This window comes from Triticum aestivum, chromosome 7A, assembly GCF_018294505.1.
Source record: "Triticum aestivum cultivar Chinese Spring chromosome 7A, IWGSC CS RefSeq v2.1, whole genome shotgun sequence".
Lineage (NCBI taxonomy): Eukaryota > Viridiplantae > Streptophyta > Magnoliopsida > Poales > Poaceae > Triticum > Triticum aestivum.
This window is the reverse complement of record NC_057812.1, coordinates 607991295-608011864: the sequence shown is the minus strand read 5'-3', so window position 1 is coordinate 608011864 and position 20570 is coordinate 607991295. Positions and strand designations below refer to the sequence as shown.

At 42.8% G+C, this 20570-nt stretch overlaps 2 protein-coding genes and 1 pseudogene across 2 annotated transcripts; all 3 read right to left on the bottom strand.

Annotated features, from left to right (window-relative positions):
• LOC123153559 (tyrosine N-monooxygenase-like) overlaps window positions 1–11890 on the bottom strand; it is a 29897-nt pseudogene extending 18007 nt beyond the window's left edge.
• A 27-nt stretch (window positions 11891–11917) lies between these two features.
• On the bottom strand, window positions 11918–13883 carry LOC123153558 (tyrosine N-monooxygenase-like). The gene is made up of 2 exons (XM_044572631.1): window positions 12909–13883; window positions 11918–12553 (listed from the first exon to the last, which is right to left on the bottom strand). Exons 1-2 carry the CDS (start codon window positions 13881–13883, stop codon window positions 11918–11920), a joined length of 1611 nt encoding a protein of 536 aa, XP_044428566.1.
• A 3435-nt stretch (window positions 13884–17318) lies between these two features.
• LOC123153556 (tyrosine N-monooxygenase-like) lies at window positions 17319–19288 on the bottom strand. The gene is made up of 2 exons (XM_044572630.1): window positions 18314–19288; window positions 17319–17954 (listed from the first exon to the last, which is right to left on the bottom strand). Exons 1-2 carry the CDS (start codon window positions 19286–19288, stop codon window positions 17319–17321), a joined length of 1611 nt encoding a protein of 536 aa, XP_044428565.1.
• Between the last annotated feature and the right edge of the window lie 1282 nt (window positions 19289–20570).

The window sequence follows — 20570 nt, the reverse complement described above, 5'->3', positions numbered from 1 at the left end:
CCGCAATAATGAAAATTACATTGATAAATATGTTAGGTAGCATTCCACATCAAAAATTATGTTTTTATCATTTACCTACTCGAGGACGAGCAGGAATTAAGCTTGGGGATGCTTGATACGTCTCCAATGTATCTATAATTTTTTATTGTTCCATGCTATTATATTATCAACCTTGGATGTTTTATAAGCATTTATATGCTATTTTATATGATTTTTGGGACTAACCTATTAACCTAGAGCCAGTGCCAGTTTTTGTTTTTTCCTTGTTTTTAAGTATCACAGAAAAGGAAAATCAAACGGAGCCCAATTGACTTGAAACTTCACGGAGATCATTTTTGGACCAGAAGAAGCCCACGGAGTATCGGAGGTGGGCCAGAAGAGTCTCGAGGCCACCACGAGGGTGGGGGGCGCGCACTACCCCCTAGGCGTGCCCCCTGCCTCGTGGCCGCCTCGGGAACCCCCTGACTTGCTCCCGACTCCAACACCTCTTATATAACCCAAAACCTCCAGAAAGTAACCTAGATCGGGAGTTCCGCCGCCAGAAGCCTCCGTAGCCACCGAAAACCAATCTAGACCCGTTCTGGCACCCTGCCGGAGGGGGGAATCCCTCTCCAGTGGCCATCTTCATCATCCCGGCACTCTCCATGACGAGGAGGGAGTAGTTCACCCTCGGGGCTAAGGGTATGTACCAGTAGCTATGTGGTTGATCTCTCTCTCTCTCTCTCTCTCTCTCTCTCTCTCGTGTTCTTGAGTTGGCACGATCTTGATGTATCACGAGCTTTGCTATTATAGTTGGATCTTATGATGTTTCTCCCCCTCCACTCTCTTGTAATGGATTGAGTTTTCCCTTTGAAGTTATCTTATCGGATTGAGTCTTTAAGGATTTGAGAACACTTGATGTATGTCTTGCATGTGCTTATCTGTGGTGACAATGGGATATCACGTGATCCACTTGATGTATGTTTTGGTGATCAACTTGCGAGTTTCATGACCTTATGCATGGGGGTTTGCTACCTCTTGAGCATTACATTGGTTTTCCCTTGAAGAGGAAAGGGTGATGCAGCAAAGTAGCGTAAGTATTTCCCTCAGTTTTTGAGAACCAAGGTATCAATCCAGTAGGATATCACGCTCAAGTCCCACGCACCTACACAAACAAATAAGAACCTCGCAACCAATGCGATAAAGGGGTTGTCAAGCCCTTCACGGTCACTTACGAGAGTGAGATCTGATAGATATGATAAGATAATATTTTTGGTATTTTTATTATAAAGAGAAATAAAGATGCAAAGTAAAATAAACGGCAAAGGAAATAACTAAGTTTGGAAGATTAATATGATGGAAGATAGACCCGGGGCCATAGGTTTCACTAGTGGCTTCTCTCAAGAGCATAAGTATTACGGTGGGTAAACGAATTACTGTCGAGCAATTGATAGAATTGAGCATAGTTATGAGAATATCTAGGTATGATCATGTATGTAGGCATCACGTCCGCGACAAGTAGACCGAAACGATTCTGCATCTACTACTATTACTCCACACATCGACCGCTATCCAGCATGCATGTAGAGTATTAAGTTCATAAGAACAAAGTAATGCTTTAAGGAAGATGACATGATGTAGAGGGATAAACTCATGCAATATGATATAAACCCCATCTTTTCATCCTCGATGGAAACAATACAAGACGTGTCGTTTCCCTTTCTGTCACTGGGATCGAGCACCGCAAGATTGAACCCAAAGCGAAGAACTTCTCCCATTGCAAGAAAGATCAATCTAGTAGGCCAAACCAAATTGATAATTCATAGAGACTTGCAAAGATAAACCAATCATACAAAAAAGAATTCAGAGGAGAATAAAATATTTTTCATAGATAATCTGGATCATAAACCCACAATTCATCTGATCTCGACAAACACACCGTAAAACAAGATTACATCGAATAGATCTCCAAGAAGACCGAGGAGAACTTTGTATTGAGATCCAAAGAGAGAGAAGAAGCCATCTAGCTAATAACTATGGACCCATAGGTCTGAAGTAAACTACTCACACATCACCAGAGAGGCCATGGAGTTGATGTAGAGGCCCTCCTTGATCTATGCCCCCTCCGGCGGAGCTCCGGAAAAGACCCCGAGATGGGATCTCTCGGGTACAGAAGGTTGCGGCGGTGGAATTAGGTTTTCGTGGTGTTCCTGGATGTTTGGGGGGTACGTGGATATACATAGGAGGAAGAAGTACGTCGGTTGAGCAACAGACGTCCCATAAGGGTGGAGGGCGCGCCCGGGGAGGGGGGGGGTAGGCGTGCCCCCTGCCTCGTGGCTTCCTCCATTGTTTCTTGACGCCCACTCCAAGTCTCCTGGATCACGTTTGTTGAGAAAATCACGTTCCCGAAGGTTTCATTCCATTTGGACTCCGTTTGATATTCCTTTTCTTCGAAACCCTAAAATAGGCAAAACAAAACAACAATTTGGGCTGGGCCTCCAGTTAGTAGGTTAGTCCCAAAAATGATATAAAAGTGTAAAATAAAGCCCATTAACATCCAAAATAGATAATATAATAGCATGGAGCAATCAAAAATTATAGATATGTTGGAGATGTATCAGGGTTGGCACACGTTTTCTTCTTGACTCTCCGGTAGAATCTTTGGGGCACTCTTTGAAGTTCTTTGTGTTGGTTGAATAGATGAATCTGAGATTGTGTGATGCATATAATATAATCATACCCACGGAGACTTGAGGTGACATTGGAGTATCTAGGTGACATTAGGGTTTTGGTTGATTTGTGTCTTAATGTGTTATTCTAGTACGAACTCTATGATAGATTGAACTGAAATAATAGCTTCGTGTTATTTTACTACGGACTCTTGAATAGATCGATCAGAAATAATAACTTTGAGGTGGTTTCGTACCCTACAATAATCTCTTCGTTTGTTCTCCGCTATTAGTGACTTTGGAGTGACTCTTTGTTGCATGTTGAGGGATAGTTATATGATCCAATTATGTTATTATTGTTGAGAGAACTTGCACTAGTGAAAGTATGAACCCTAGGCCTTGTTTCCTAGCATTGCAATACCATTTGTGCTCACTTTTACCACTTGCTACCATGCTATTTTTATATTTTCAGATTACAAAAACCATTATATACCATCCATATTGCACTTGTATCATCATCTCTTCGCCGAACTAGTGCACCTATACAATTTACCATTGTATTGGGTGTGTTGGGGACACAAGAGACTCTTTGTTATTTGGTTGCAGGGTTGTTTGAGAGAGACCATCTTCATCCTACGCCTCCCATGGATTTATAAACCTTAGGTCATCCACTTGAGAGAAATTTGCTACTGTCCTACAAACCTCTGCACTTGGAGGCCCAACAACGTCTACAAGAAGAAGGTTGCGTAGTAGACATCAATGGCTAAAAGATCAACTTGTGTGTTCTAGGGTGCCCCCTGCCCCCGTATATAAAGGAGGGAGGGGGAGGCCGGCCGGCTGTAGGGGCCCAAGGAGAGGGAGTCCTACTATGATTACCAATCCTAGTATGATTCCTCCACAAGGAAGATAGGGGGAAGGAAGGAGAGGGAGAAGGAGTAGGAAAGGGGGGCGCCACCCCCTTCCCTTGTCCAATTCAGACTGCAAGGGGGGGGGGCTTCCCTAGCTGCCCTCCTCTCTCTTCAACAAGGCCCATGGTGGCCCATTAGTTCCCCCGGGGGGTTCCGGTAACCCCTCCGGCACTCTGTTTTTACCCGAAACTATCCGGAACACTTCCGGTGTCCGAATAACATGGTCCAATATATCAATATTTATGTCTTGACCATTTCAAGACTCCTCGTCATGTCTGTGATATCATCTGGGACTCCAAACAACCCCCAGTCATCAAATCACATAAATTCATAATACAAATCGTCATCGAACGTTAAGCGTGCGGACCCTACGGGTTCGAGAACTATGTAGACATGACCGAGACACATCTCCAGTCAATAACCAATAGCGGAACCTGGATGCTCATATTGGCTCCTACATATTCCAGGAAGATCTTTATCGGTCAAACTGCATAACAACATACGTTGTTCCCTTTGTCATCGGTATGTTATTTGCCCGAGATTCGATCGTTGGTATCATCATACCTAGTTCAATCTCGTTACCGGTAAGTCTCTTTACTTGTTCCGTAATGCATCATCCCGTGGCTAACTCATTAGACACATTGCTTACAAGGCTCATAGTGATGTGCATTACCGAGAGGGCCCAGAGATACCTCTTCGATACACAGAGTGACAAATCCTAATCTTGATCTATGCTAACTCAGCAAACACCATCGGAGACACATGTAGAGCATATTTATAATCACCCAGTTACGTTGTGACATTTGATAGCACACAAGGTGTTCCTTCGGTATTTGGGAGTTGCATAATCTCATAGTCATAGGAACATGTATAAGTCATGAAGAAAGCAATAGCAATAAACTAAACGATCATAGTGCTAAGCTAACGGATGGGTCTTGTCCATCACATCATTCTCTAATGATGTGATCCCGTTCATCAAATGAGAACACATATCTATGGCTAGGAAACTTAACCATGTTTGATTAACGAGCTAGTCAAGTAGAGGCATACTAGGGACATTCTGTTTGTCTATGTATCCACACATGTACTAAGTTTCCGGTTAGTACAATTCTAGCATGAATAACAAACATTTATCATCATATAAGGAAATATAAATAACAACTTTATTATTGCCTCTAGGTCATATTTCCTTCAGTGCCTCTAGCGGAATCACAACCGTGACTCTCGCGGAAGCAAAACCGTGCCTCTCACAGAAGGAAAAAAACAAAAAACACGTTTTTTTCCTTTTCGAAAGAGGCACGGCTGTGCCTTTTGTAAAATTACAACCGTGTCTATCGCAAAAAAAAATAGAAAACACATTTTTTTCCGTTTTTGAGAGGCACGGCCGTGCCTTTCGCGAAAGCACAACCATGCCTCTCGCGGAAGCAAAACCATGCCTCTTGCGGAAGAAAAAACATGCTTTTTTGCGCAATTTTTTCAAATTTTTTGGCCTAAAAGCTATGGAAAATCAAAACGTCGAAAAAACCCAGGAAAAAACCATTTAAAAAGCCAAAAGCGCATGCAGAAAAATTAAATTAAGAAGGGAGCGTCCAGAGCGCGACACTTGGCGGGGCGGCTGAGAGCGCGCCAAGTGGCGCTGATCGTTGCGAGGCTACCGAAGGAGCCCTCCTCAACTAGTTGCTCCATTTTATTCTGTTGTTTTCGTTGTGTTTGGTTCGACTTCTGTTGTGCTGATTTTCTGGTTTCTTCCTCCAAGGTTTGATTCCATTCAGGTATTTCTTGGGCTTTTTGTTGGGTTTTTTTCCTTGAGGATTTTATTTTTGATTTTTATTGCAGTTTTCTTTTCCCCTTTTGATTTACTAGCACATATGCCCATGTGTTGCAATGGGGGACAAACATTAGTCTTTATCATCAAAATTAATTACAAGAAATAAAAAATCCCTAGCAAGAGAGGTAGCTCCCTGGTGGCACGGGCTTTGGTGGACACCTCGGCGTGTCATCACCCATGATTTCATGTTTCGTGAGTGTGGCGATGAGCTGGTCATATGCGTCAAGTGTGGAAATTGCGAGTTCCTCCTCGTCCTTAAATGCCTCCTCGGTCTACCCCACCCATCTGCTTCCCGCCTTTGGTGTAAATTATGATGATTTAGCCCACAAGTCCATTAATTATGCACCATGCACATCGGCATGAGCTTGCAAGTTTAATCGCGTCTTTATTTCTTCCATTGGCCCATAATAGTCTCGAGTCTTTAATCGGGTCTTCATTTCTTTCATTGGCCTACAATCTCAGTTATTTAGTTGGGTTTTCACTAGTTCCATTGGCCCATAATCACAGATCTTTAAGTGTGTCTGTATTGCTTTCATTGGCCCGTAATCTCAGATCTGATCACCCTCGAAATATGCGTCCTCATTGCATACCTCACTCTCTGAGTCTTTTTAATGTTTGTTAGGCTACTTATTGATTCCCATGGCAATTTGTTAGCGTATATAAACTTGTAGAATTAAAAGTAAGAAAACTATGTGGTACTATTTAATTGATAAACCAAAATAGAAAGACTATTATGGGCTGCTATGCTGCCCTGCCTGGGACTTGGGCCGGAAGAAACAACTCAAACGGAGTTGCCCTATATGCGCCGATCTACTTTCATCCTTCGTTGGTGATAAAAAGAGCATCGTCCTGTATACATTCAATCTCTATTTGTCCAAAAATAATACTAGATGGGTGGTTGTTGGGCTAGCACGTATTGTTCCAATGCTTTGGACAAGCCTAGGACGATCCAGCGGCGCATGAAAGAAACCGGCTCCCTCGTACGTGAAACGGATAAAACCAAAATAGCTAGCATACGTGAAAATCATTCAAAGTGGAACGAAACAAAGCGGGACAAAAAAAGAATATTTCCTTCCTTTATTAGTAAGTATAGATTCATCAAAAAAATAGCTAGCATACTCGCCATATGGGTGATTCATAGCTCGCTATTTGCTCAACAATGCATGAGAGGGTAGAGGTGCACCGGAAGACGTGGTTCAGCATATAGCACTAGCGGCTGCTCTATGAAGAGGTCGTGCTTGGACTCGCTGAGATTAATGGCCGACACCCCAGCCGGTTTGCTCCAAGTGAAGCCATGCAGGAGCCTGCCAAAGAGCATGACACTCATGGTTGTTCCTAGTAATGCTGCGATGCATCCCCGCCATCTGGTGCTGAAGGAGATGAACCGCAATTCGCTCTCAGTAAGCACCACATTGATGTTGTCTCCCATATGGCTCTCTGGCTTGAAGTGGAGCGGTTCATCCCAGACGGTTGGGTTCCGGCCCAAGGCCAGCCGGCTGAGGATGAGGTTGCTACCCTTGGGCACATGGTAGCCTGCAACAATGTTGTTGGCAATCGCGACGTGCGGCAGGTTGAAGGGAGCGATTGGGTGGAGGCGAAATGCCTCACGTATGCACGCCTTGAGATAGTTGAGCTGCATGATGTCTGACTCTTGCACCAGTCACTCGCGACCGACCACCCGGTCCATCTCCTCCACCGCCTTGGCTAACAATTCTGGGTTGTTCACCATCTCCGCTAGCGCCCACTCCACTGCGTTTGACGGGTTATCTATGGCCGCTAATATTATGCCCTGCATGCATTCCATGGAGATAAATGTAAGTTATTACAATTTATACCTTTGCATAAAGAGAGCTTACATTGAATAATTGGAATTTTAAATACAGTTTAAGTTGAAATCACGTCAAAATGGTAGAAAATTACAATAATGCAATGTTTAAACTATTAATTCATAATTTCTTATTCTATTGTTTCCATTTTCTAACACCCGCGAAATACGGAATAAAATCTAGTATTTAATAGTGTGAGCTATTACCTTTTCTCATGGATGACATATTAGTACCTTGTAGGACTATGAGGCAGTTGGTCACTAAATTCAATCTAGGCCCTTGAACCATCTTAAAATTTCTCATTAATTAATATTTTGCTTACCTTGGACTATGCTTTGACCTCATCGAGGTTGAGCAACGGCTTACCGTCCCCGTCGGCGAGCGTGATGAGAACGTCAAGGAAGTCCTGGGCTCCGTCCCGCCTCTCGCCGCTATTCCACCGCCTCCAATGCTCTTCGATGAGCATGTCGTGCAGTCTATCCACTTTTGTGTTGGCCTCCTTAATAATTTTCTCGTGGCCGTCGAGATCTAGGCCAAGTAGACACGGGAGGTAGTCGCTGACGCAGAACGCAAAGGTGAACCCTAGGAGGGCGAAGGAAGCATCCACGTGCTCCACCTCTATCGGCCCCGGCCCGCCGTCCGGCTGAGGCTCCCCGAAGTACCGTTGGCCGAAGACAAGCCGACGAATGACGTTGCCGCAGTAATGCCGCGCGACGTGCCTGACATTGACGTTGGCTAGTCCCGACGTTGAAGATGACAACCCCCCGACAGCGAGGTTGTAGATGTAGCGCGTCAAGTTGTCAGCTTCGTCGGCGCGCTTGTCATGGAGCCACTTGTGACGGGAGGGGCATATGATCTCAGAGGTGAGCACCTTGTGCATCTTCATCCACTGGTCGCCAAACGGCGAGAGCACGGCGTCCTTGTACCCACTGCTGATTGCACCGGAGGCGAAGGTGAGTGGCCGGGACGAGAAGTTTTTGTCCTGCTTCTTGAGCACCTCCCTTGCGATCTTGGGACATGTGATCGGGAGGACGTGGACGCCGCCGAGGCGGAAGCAGGCGATGTCAGTGCCCATATCCTTCATCACGCGATGGATCCAACGGAACGCCGGCTTGTTGAGCACCATCTCGGGCAGGCTACCCACCACTGGCCATGGCCATGGCCCCGACGGAAGTGGAAGCGGCACCGTCGCCGATGAGTACGTGCCATTGTGGACCTTGCTCTTGGTAATGACAAGGTATATGAGTGTTATTACGATGAGCAGCTGGGACACAACAAAGCAACAGCAAGCCAGCGTTGTGGAGAATGCTGCTTGCAAAGCGCGCACAAGCTTGCGAGGTAGCTTCCCTTGTTATCGTTGCGTAGGGAAGCCAACTTTGCTCTCCGTGCTGCTCTGCGCATGACGGCGAGACCACTCTTTATATGTTACCTCCGTCCCAAAAAATTGGCTTAGATTTATTAAATACGAAGGTATCTACGTATCTAACATTAAAACATGTCTAGATATATTCCTCATGTGTGGATCGATCGTTTACCACATTTATCACATGGCATTTCAAATGTATTTATCCTGATACTAACAATAATAATTGTCTACAGAATGAAAAATCTTCTATTTCTAGATTGTCTTCTATTTATTTAGATACGAAGGATGATACTACTAATAATAATTGTCTATCTAAATATAGTCAAAACAGAATAAAAAGCTTCTATTTATAGATTGCCTTATATTTATCTAGATAAGAAGGCTGATACTAATAATAATAATTGTCTATCCAAACTTAATCAAAACAGAATAAAAAATCTTCTATTTATAGATTGTCTTAGTTTATCTAGATACGAAGGATGAGATTAATAATAATTATTGTCTATCCAAAAGTAATCAAAATACAATAAAACATTTCCTATTTGTAGATTATCGAGAGTACTTATTTGAAAACTAATCATAATTGTCTTTCCAAAAGTATTTGAGACACGAGGATGATGGACCATATGAGCAGCTTTCGGCTTGGAGAGATGGTGGGACCATACATCCAGGATTCAATGAGATGCTACATCGAGACCTCCCATTTAGCGGTGTACGCGCCAGCGAACGACGGAGCGCGTAACCCCCGCTCCCCCGCGCTGCCTCATGGGCTGGCCCATGTGTGGGTAGGGAAAGCGGAAGCATCTTTTTTTTGCTTTTTTAAAATTGTTTTCCATTGTAAGACTAATTTGGGATTTCAATATAGTTACAACTTGTGAAATGTTCGTGAATTCAAAAATTGTTGATGATTTGAAAAAAATGTTCATTAAATGAGAAATGTTGACGGAAATTAAAAATGTTCAAAAAATTACAAAACAATTCTTGAATTAAAAACCTGTTTGTGATTTCAAAGGAATGTACATTTTTTTGAATTTGATGAACATATTTTGAAAATCGATAAAAAATATTTGGCATTTTATAAATATTTTTTTAATTTGATGAACAAAATTTCTATTAAAGAACATTTTTTGAAAAAATTATGAACACAATTTGAATTTCATGAACAAATTTGTAATTCAGTGAACAAATTTTGAATGTGATGAACTTTTTTTGAAAACAATGAACAAAAAAAGAATCCGATGAACATTTTTTTAGATCGATGAACAAATTTTGAATTTTTATGAACAATTTTTAAATCTGATGAAAAAAATTGAATTCGATGAACATTTTCTGGATTGTTGAACATTTTTTACATGGTTGAACATTTTTCGAATTCGATGAAAAAAGGTGTTGACGATTTCAAAAATAAAAATTGCCAAAAATAGTCAAAAAGTGAAGAAGATGAAAATAGAAAATAAAAAGGGAAAGAAAAAAGTGAGAAAAGGAAAAAGGAAAAAGAAAGAAACAATAAGAAAAGAAAGAAAAAAATTAAAAGAAAGGAAAAACAAAAAACCAATATAGAAAACATAAAAAAATCAAAAAACCGGTTCTGCAAGGTTATAGAACCTTCCAAAAACCGGTGGCAAAATAAACCGGAAAACTGGCCGGCACATACACTGAACGGGGAGCCCGGCCGGGAGGGGGGTGGCGTGCTATGTTGCTAGCGGACGACCTACGTGCTGTATAGGATCCCGCTGCTACATCATGCATGGGACATGCATGCACGACGCAGGGAACAGTGGGCTCGTGTGGGCACTGTTAAAAGATGTGTCCAAGCACATGCAGAACTGGTCACATACGTACGGACTTCGGTTCGGTGTGGCTTGAAAGCTATGGAAAACCAAAACATCGAAAAAACCCAGGAAAAACCATTTAAAATGCCGGAAAGGCGTGTGAAAAAATGAAATTCTGAAGGAAGCGCCCAGAGCGCGACACGTGGTGGGGCGGCTGAGAGCGCGCCAAGTGGCGCTGATCGTTGCGAGGCTCCCGAAGGAGCCCTCGTCAACTAGTTGCTCCCTTTTTATTCTGTTGCTTTCGTTGTGTTTGGTTTGACTTTTGTTGTGCTAATTTTCTGATTTTTTTCTTCCAAGGTTTGATTCCATTCCCGTATTTCTTGGGTTTTTTCCTTGAGGTTTTTATTATTTTATTTTATTTAAGTTTTCTTTTTTCCTTTTGATTTACTAGCACATATGCTCATGTGTTGCAACGGGGGAGAAATATTAGTCTTTATCATCAAAATTAATTGCAAGAAATAAAAAATCCCTAGCAAGAGAGGTAGCTCCCTGGTGGCACGGGCTTTGGTGGACACCTCGACGTGTCATCACCCATGATTTCATGTTTCGTGAGTGTGGCGACGAGCTGGTCGTATGCGTTAAGTGTGGAAATTGCGAGTTCCTCCTCATCCTTAAATGCCTCCTCGGTCTACCCCACCCATCTGCTTCTCGCCTTTGGTGTAAATTATAATGATTTAGCCCACAAGTCCTTTAGTTATGCACCATGCACATCGGCATGAGCTTGCAAGTTTAATCACGTCTTTATTTCTTCCGTTGGCCCATAATAGTCTCGAGTCTTTAATCGGGTCTTCGTTTCTTTCATTGGCCTACAATCTCAGTTATTTAGTTGGGTTTTCACTAGTTCCATTGGCCCATAATCACAGATCTTTAAGCGTGTCTGTATTGCTTTCATTGGACCATAATCTCCGATTTGATCACCCTCGAAATATGCGTCCTCATTGCGTACCTCACTCTCTGAGTCTTTTTAATGTTTGTTAGGCTACTTATTGATTCCCATGGCAATTTGTCAGCGTATATAAACTTGTAGAATTAAAAGTAAGAAAACTATGTGGTACTATTTAATTGATAAACCAAAATAGAAAGACTATTATGGGCTGCTATGCTGCCCTACCTGGGACTTGGGCCGGAAGAAACAACTCAAACGGAGTTTCCCTAAATGCGCCGACCTACTTTCATCCTTCGTTGGTGATAAAAAGAGCATCATCTTGTATACATTTAATCTCTATTTGTCCAAAAATAATACTAGATGGGTGGTTTTTTGGCTAGCACATACTGTTCCAATGCTTTGGACAAGCCTAGGACGATCCAGCGGCGCATGAAAGAAACCGCCTCCCTCGTACGTGAAACGGACAAAACCAAATTAACTAGCATACGTGAAAATCATTCAAAGTGGAACGAAACAAAGCGGGAAGAAAAAAAGAATATTTCCTTCCTTTATTAGTAAGTATAGATTCATCAAAAAATAGCTAGCACACTCGCCATATGGGTGATTCATAGCTCGCTATTTGCTCAACAATGCATGAGAGGGTAGAGGTACACCGAAAGACGTGGCTCAGCATGTAGCACTAGCGGCTGCTCTATGAAGAGGTCGTGCTTGGACTCACTAAGATTGATGGCCGACACCCCAGCCGGGTTGGTCCAGGTGAAGCCATGTAGGAGCCTGCCAAAGAGCATGACACTCATGGTTGTTCCTAGTGATGCCGCGATGCATCCCCGCCGTCCGGTGCTGAAGGAGATGAACCGCAATTCGCTCTCAGTAAGCACCACATTGATGTTGTCTCCCATATGACGCTCTGGCTTGAAGTGGAGCGGTTCATCCCAGACGGTTGGGTTCCGGCCCAGGGCCAGCCGGCTGAGGATGACGTTGCTACCCTTGGGCACGTGGTATCCTGCAACAATGGTGTCGGCAATCGCGACGTGCGGCAGGTTGAAGGGAGCGATTGGGTGGAGGCGAAATGCCTCACGTATGCACGCCTTGAGATAGTTGAGCTGCATGATGTCTGACTCTTGCACCAGTCGCTCGCGACCGACCACCCGGTCCATCTCCTCCACCGCCTTGGCCAGCAATTCTGGGTTGTTCACCATCTCCGCCAGCGCCCACTCCACTGCGTTTGACGGGTTATCTATGGCCGCTAATATTATGCCCTGCATGCATTCCATGGAGATAAATGTAAGTTATTACAATTTATACCTTTGCATAAAGAGAGATTACATTGAATAATTGGAATTTTAAATACAGTTTAAGTTGAACTGACATCAAAATGGTAGAAAATTACAATAATGCTATGTTTAAACTATTAATTCATAATTTTTTATTCTATTGTTTCCATTTTCTAACACCCGCGAAATACGGAATAAAATCTTGTATTTAATAGTGTGAGCTATTACCTTCTCTCATGGAGTATTAGTACCTTGTAGGACTATGAGGCAGTTGGTCACTAAATTCAATCTAGGCCCTTGAACCATCTTAAAATTTCTCATTAATTAATATTATGCTTACCTTGGACTGTGCTTTGACCTCATCGACGCTGAGCAACGGCTTGTCGTCACCGTCGGCGAGCGTGATGAGAACGTCAAGGAAGTCCTGGACTCCATCCTGCCTCTCGCCGCTGTTCCACTGCCTCCAACGCTCTTCGATGAGCACGTCGTGCAGTCTATACACTTTTGTGTTGGCCTCCTTAATAATTTTCTCGTAGCCGTCGAGATCTAGGCCAAGTACACACGGGAGGTAGTCGCTGACACAGAACGCGTAGGTGAACCCTAGGAGGGCGAAGGAAGCATCCATGTGCTCCACCTCCATCGGCCCCGGCCCACCGTTCGGCTGAGGCTCCCCGAAGTACCATTGGCCGAAGACAAGCCGGCGAATGACGTTGCCGCAGTAATGCCGCGCGACGTGCCTGACATTGACGTTGGCTAGTCCCGACATTGAAGATGACAGCCCCCCGGCGGTGAGGTTGGAGATGTAGCGCGTCAAGTTGTCAGCTTCATCGGCGCGCTTGTCGTGGAGCCACTTGTGACGGGAGGGGCAGATGATCTCAGAGGTGATCACCTTGCGCATCTTCATCCACTGGTCGCCGGACGGCGAGAGCACGGCGTCCTTGTACCCGCTGCTGATTGCACCGGAGGCGAAGGTGAGTGGCCGGGATGAGAAGTTTTTGTCCTGCTTCTTAAGAACCTCCCTTGCGATCTTGGGACATGTGATCGGAACGACGTGGACGCCGCCGAGGCGGAAGCAAGTGATGTCGGTGCCCATATCCTTCATCTCGCGATGGATCGAACGGAACGCGGGCTTGTTGAGCACCATCTCGGGAAGGCTACCCACCACTGGCCATGGCCATGGCCCCGGTGGAAGTGGAAGCGGCACCGTCGCCGATGAGCACGTGCCAGTGTGGACCTTGGTCTTGGTAATGACAAGGTATATGAGTGTTATTACGATGAGCAGCTGGGACACAACAAAGCAACAACAAGCCAGCATTGTGGAGACTGCTGCTTGCAAAGCGCACACAAGCTTGCGAGGTAGCTTCCCTTGTTATCGTTGCGTAGGGAAGCCAACTTTGCTCTCCATGCTACTCTGCCCATGAGAGCGAGACCCCTCTTTATATGTTATCTCCGTCCCAAAAAAATGGCTTAGATTTATTAAATACGAAGGTATCTACGTATCTAACATTAAAACATGTCTAGATATATTCCTCATGTGTGGATCGATCGTTTACCACATTTATCACATGACATTTCAAATGTATTTATCCTGATACTAATAATAATAATTGTCTATAGAATGAAAAATCTTCTATTTCTAGATTGTCTTCTATTTATTTAGATACAAAGGATGATACTAATAATAATAATTGTCTATCTAAACATATTCAAAACAGGATAAAAAGCTTCTATTTATAGATTGCCTTATATTTATCTAGATAAGAAGGCTGATACTAATATTAATAATTTTCTATCCAGACTTAATGAAAACTGAATAAAAAATCTTCTATTTATAGATTGTCTTAGTTTATCTAGATACGAAGGATGATATTAATAATAATTATTGTCTATTCAAAAGTAATAAAAATACAATAAAACATCTCCTATTTGTAGATTATTGAGAGTACTTATCTGAAAACTAACCATAATTGTCTTTCCAAAAGTATTTGAGACGCGAGGATGATGGACCATATGGGCAACTTTCGGTTTATAGAGATGGTGGGACCATGCATCCGGGATTCAATGAGATGCTACATAGAGACCTCCCATTTAGCGGTGTACGCGCCAGCGAATGATGGAGCGCGTAACCCCCGCTCCCCCGCGCTGCCTCATGGACTGGCCCATGTGTGTGTAGGGAAAGCGGAAGCATCTTTTTTTTGCTTTTTTTAAATTGTTTTCCATTGTAAGACTAATTTGGGATTTCAATATAGTTAAAACTTGTGAAATGTTCGTGAATTTGAAAATTGTTGATGATTTGAAAAAAATGTTCGCAAAATGATAAATGCTGACAGAATTAAAAAATGTTCACAAAATTCCAAAACAATTCTTGAATTAAAAAACTGTTTGTGATTTCAAAGGAATGTACATTTTTTTGAATTTGATGAACATATTTTCAACATCGATAAACAAATTTGGCATTTTATAAACATTTTTTAATGTGATGAAATTTTTTTCTATTAAAGAATTTTTTTTGAAAAAATTATGAACACAATTTGAATTTCATGAACAAATTTATAATTCAGTGAACAAATTTTGAATGTGATGAACATTTTTTAAAAACAATGAACAAAAAAATAATCCGATGAACATTTTTTTAGTTCGATGAACAAATTTTGAATTTTTATGAACATTTTTTAAATCCGATAAAAAAATTGAATTCGATGAACATTTTCTGGATTGTTGAACATTTTTTTACATGGTTGAACATTTTTCGAATTCGATGAAAAAAAGGTGTTGACGATTTCAAAAATAAAAATTGCCAAAAATAGTCAAAAAGTGAAGAAGATGAAAATAGAAAAATAAAAAGGAAAAGAAAAAAGTGAGAAAAGGAAAAAGGAAAAAGAAATAAAAAAAATGAAAGAAACAATAAGAAAAGAAAGAAAAAATTTAAAAGAAAAGAAAAACGAAAAACCAATATAGAAAACATAAAAAAACCAAAAAAACGGTTCTGCAAGGTTATAGAACCTTCCAAAAACCGGTGGCAAAATAAAACCGGAAAACGGGCCGGCACATACACTGAACAGGGAGCCCGGCAGGGAGGGGGGGTGGCGTGCTATGTTGCTAGCGGGCGACCTACGTGTTGTATAGGATCCCGCTGCTACATCATGCATGGGACATGCATGCACGACGCAGGGAACAGTGGGCTCGTGTGGGCACTGTTAAAAGATGTGTCCAAGCACATGCAGAACTGGGCACGTACGTATGGACTTCAGTTCGGTGTGGCTTGAAAGCTATGGAAAACCAAAACATCGAAAAAACCCAAGAAAAACCAAAATATCGAAAAAACCCAGGAAAAACCATTTAAAATGCCGGAAACGCGTGTGAAAAAAATTAAATTATGAAGGGAGCGCCCAGAGCGCGGCACGTGGTGGGGTGGCTGAGAGTGCGCCAAGTGGCGCTGATCGTTGCGAGGCTCCCGAAGGAGCCCTCGCCAACTAGTTGCTCCCTTTTCATTCTGTTGCTTTCGTTGTGTTTGGTTCGACTTTTGTTGTGCTGATTTTCTGATTTTTTTTCTTCCAAGGTTTGATTCCATTCCAGTATTTCTTGGGTTTTTGTTGGGTTTTTCCTTGAGGTTTTTATTTTTTTTATTTTTATTTCAGTTTTCTTTTTTCTTTTTGATTTACTAGCACATATGCCCATGTGTTGCAACGGGGGAGAAATATTAGTCTTTATCATCAAAATTAATTGCAAAAAATAAAAAATCCATAGCAAGAGAGGTAGCTCCCTGGTCACACATGATTTCATGTTTCGTGAGTGTGGCGATGAGCTGGTCGTATGCGTCAAGTGTGGAAATTGCGATTTCCTCCTCATCCTTAAATGCCTCATCGGTCTACCCCAACCATCTGCTTTTCGTCTTTGGTGTAAATTATAATGATTTAGCCCACAAGTCCTTTAATTATGCACCATGCACATCGGCATGAGCTTGCAAGTTTAATCACGTCTTTATTTCTTCCATTGGCCAATAATAGTCTTGAGTCTTTAATCGGGTCTTCATTTCTTTCATTGACCTACAATCTCAGTTATTCAGTTGGGTTTTCACTAGTTCCATTGGCCCATAATCACAGATCTATAAGCGTGTCTGTATTGCTTTCATTGGCCCATAATCTCAGATCTGATCACCCTCGAAATATGCGTCCTCATTGCATACCTCACTCTCCGAGTCTTTTTAATATTTGTTAGGCTACTTATTGATTCTCATGGCAATTTGTTTGCGTATATAAACTTGTAGAATTAAAAGTAAGAAAACTATGTGGTACTATTTAATTGATAAACCAAAATAGAAAGACTATTATGGGCTGCTATGCTGCCCTACCTGGGACTTGGGCCGGAAGAAACAACTCAAACGGAGTTGCCCTATATGCGCCGACCTACTTTCATCCTTCGTTGATGATAAAAAGAGCATCGTCCTGTATACATTTAATCTCTATTTGTCCAAAAATAATACTAGATGGGTGGTTTTTTGGCTAGCACGTACTGTTCCAATGCTTTGGACAAGCCTAGGATGATCCAGCGGCGCATGAAAGAAACCGGCTCTCTCGTACGTGAAACGAACAAAACCAAAATAGCCAGCATACGTGAAAATCATTCAAAGTGGAACGAAACAAAGCGGGAAGAAAAAAAAGAATATTTCCTTCCTTTATTAGTAAGTATAGATTCATCAAAAAATAGCTAGCACACTCGCCATATGGGTGATTCATAGCTCGCTATTTGCTCAACAATGCATGAGAGGGTAGAGGTGCACCGGAAGACGTGGCTCAGCATGTAGCACTAGCGGCTGCTCTATGAAGAGGTCGTGCTTGGACTCGCTGAGATTGATGGCCGACACCCCAGCCGGTTTGGTCCAGGTGAAGCCATGTAGGAGCCTGCCAAAGAGCATGACACTCATGGTTGTTCCTAGTGATGCCGCGATGCATCCCCGCCGTCCGGTGCTGAAGGAGATGAACCGCAATTCGCTCTCAGTAAGCACCACATTGATGTTGTCTCCCATATGGCGCTCTGGCTTGAAGTGGAGCGGTTCATCCCAGACGGTTGGGTTCCGGCCCAGGGCCAGCCGGCTGAGGATGACGTTGCTACCCTTGGGTATGTGGTAGCCTGCAACAATGGTGTCAGCAATCGCGACGTGCGGAAGGTTGAAGGGAGCGATTGGGTGGAGGCGAAATGCCTCACGTATGCACGCCTTGAGATAGTTGAGCTGCATGATGTCTGACTCTTGCACCAGTCGCTCGCGACCGACCACCCGGTCCATCTCCTCCACCGCCTTGGCCAGCAATTCTGGGTTGTTCACCATCTCCGCCAGCGCCCACTCCACTGCGTTTGACGGGTTATCTATGGCCGCTAATATTATGCCCTGCATGCATTCCATGGAGATAAATGTAAGTTATTACAATTTATACCTTTGCATAAAGAGAGATTACATTGAATAATTGGAATTTTAAATACAGTTTAAGTTGAACTCACATCAAAATGGTAGAAAATTACAATAATGCTATGTTTAAACTATTAATTCATAATTTTTTATTCTATTGTTTCCATTTTCTAACACCCGCGAAATACGGAATAAAATCTTGTATTTAATAGTGTGAGCTATTACCTTTTCTCATGGATGACGTATTAGTACCTTGTAGGACTATGAGGCAGTTGGTCACTAAATTCAATCTAGGCCCTTGAACCATCTTAAAATTTCTCATTAATTAATATTATGCTTACCTTGGACTGTGCTTTGACCTCATCGACGCTGAGCAACGGCTTGCCGTCACCGTCGGCGAGCGTGATGAGAACGTCAAGGAAGTCCTGGACTCCGTCCTGCCTCTCGCCGCTGTTCCACTGCCTCCAACGCTCTTCGATGAGCACGTCGTGTAGTCTATCCACTTTTTTATTGGCCTCCTTAATAATTTTCTCGTGGCCGTCGAGATCTAGGCCAAGTAGACACGGGAGGTAGTCGCTGATGCAGAACGCAAAGGTGAACCCTAGGAGGGCGAAGGAAGCATCCATGTGCTCCACCTCCATCGGCCCCGGCCCGTCGTCCGGCTGAGGCTCCCCGAAGTACCGTTGGCCGAAGACAAGCCGACGAATGACGTTGGCGCAGTAATGCCGCGCGACGTGCCTGACATTGACGTTGGCTAGTCCCGACATTGAAGATGACATCCCCCCGACGGTGAGGTTGTAGATGTAGCGCGTCAAGTTGTCAGCTTCATCGGCGCGCTTGTCGTGGAGCCACTTGTGACGGGAGGGGCAGATGATCTCAGAGGTGAGCACCTTGCGCATCTTCATCCACTGGTCGCCGAACGGCGAGAGCACGGCGTCCTTGTACCCGCTGCTGATTGCACCGGAGGCGAAGGTGAGTGGCCGGGATGAGAAGTTTTTGTCCTGCTTCTTGAGCACCTCCCTTGCGATCTTGGGACATGTGATCGGAACGACGTGGACGCCGCCGAGGCGGAAGTAGGCGATGTCGGTGCCCATATCCTTCATCACGCGATGGATCCAACGGAATGCGGGCTTGTTGCGCACCATCTCGGGCAGGCTACCCACCACTGGCCATGGCCATGGCCCCGGCGGAAGTGGAAGCAGCACCGTCGCCGATGAGCACGTGCCATTGTGGACCTTGCTCTTGGTAATGACAAGGTATATGAGTGTTATTACGATGAGCAGCTGGGACACAACAAAGCAACAGCAAGCCAGCATTGTGGAGAATGCTGCTTGCAAAGCGCACACAAGCTTGCGAGGTAGCTTCCCTTGTTATCGTTGCGTAGGGAAGCCAACTTTGCTCTCCGTGCTGCTCTGCCCATGAGGGCGAGACCACTCTTTATATGTTACCTTCGTCCCAAAAAATTGGCTTAGATTTATTAAATATGAAGTTATCTACGTATCTAACATTAAAACATGTCTAGATATATTCCTCATGTGTGGATCGATCGTTTACCACATTTATCACATGTCATTTAAAATGTATTTATCCTGATACTAATAGTAATAATTGTCTACAGAATGAAAAATCTTTTATTTCTAGATTGTCTTCTATTTATTTAGATACGAAGGATGATACTACTAATAATAATTGTCTATCTAAATATAGTCAAAACAGAATAAAAAGCTTCTATTTATAGATTGCCTTATATTTATCTAGATAAGAAGGCTGATACTACTAATAATAATTGTCTAGCCAAACTTAATCAAAACAGAATAAAAAATCTTCTATTTATAGATTGTCTTAGTTTATCTAGATACGAAGGATGAGATTAATAATAATTATTGTCTATCCAAAAGTAATCAAAATACAATAAAACATTTCCTATTTGTAGATTATCGATAGTACTTATTTGAAAACTAATCATAATTGTCTTTCCAAAAGTATTTGTGACGCGAGGATGATGGACCATATGAGCAGCTTTCGGCTTGGAGAGATGGTGGGACCATACATCCGGGATTCAATGAGATGCTACATCGAGACCTCCCATTTAGCGGTGTACGCGCCAGCGAACGACGGAGCGCGTAACCCCCGCTCCCCCGCGCTGACTCATGGGTTGTCCCATGTGTGGGTAGGGAAAGCGGATGCATCTTTTTTTGCTTTTTAAAATTGTTTTCCATTGTAAGACTAATTTGGGATTTCAATATAGTTACAACTTGTGAAATGTTCGTGAATTCAAAAATTGTTGATGATTTGAAAAAAATGTTCGTGAAATGATAAATGCTGAAGGAATTAAAAAATGTTCACAAAATTCCAAAACAATTCTTGAATTAAAAAATTGTTTGTGATTTCAAAGGAATGTGCATTTTTTAGAATTTGATGAACATATTTTGAACATCGATAAACAAATTTGGCATTTCATAAACATTTTTTGAATTCGATGAAAAAAAGGTGTTGACGAATTTAAAAATAAAAATTGCCAAAAATAGTCAAAAAGTGAAGAAGATGAAAATAGAAAATAAAAAGGAAAAGAAAAAAATGAGAAAAGGAAAAAGGAAA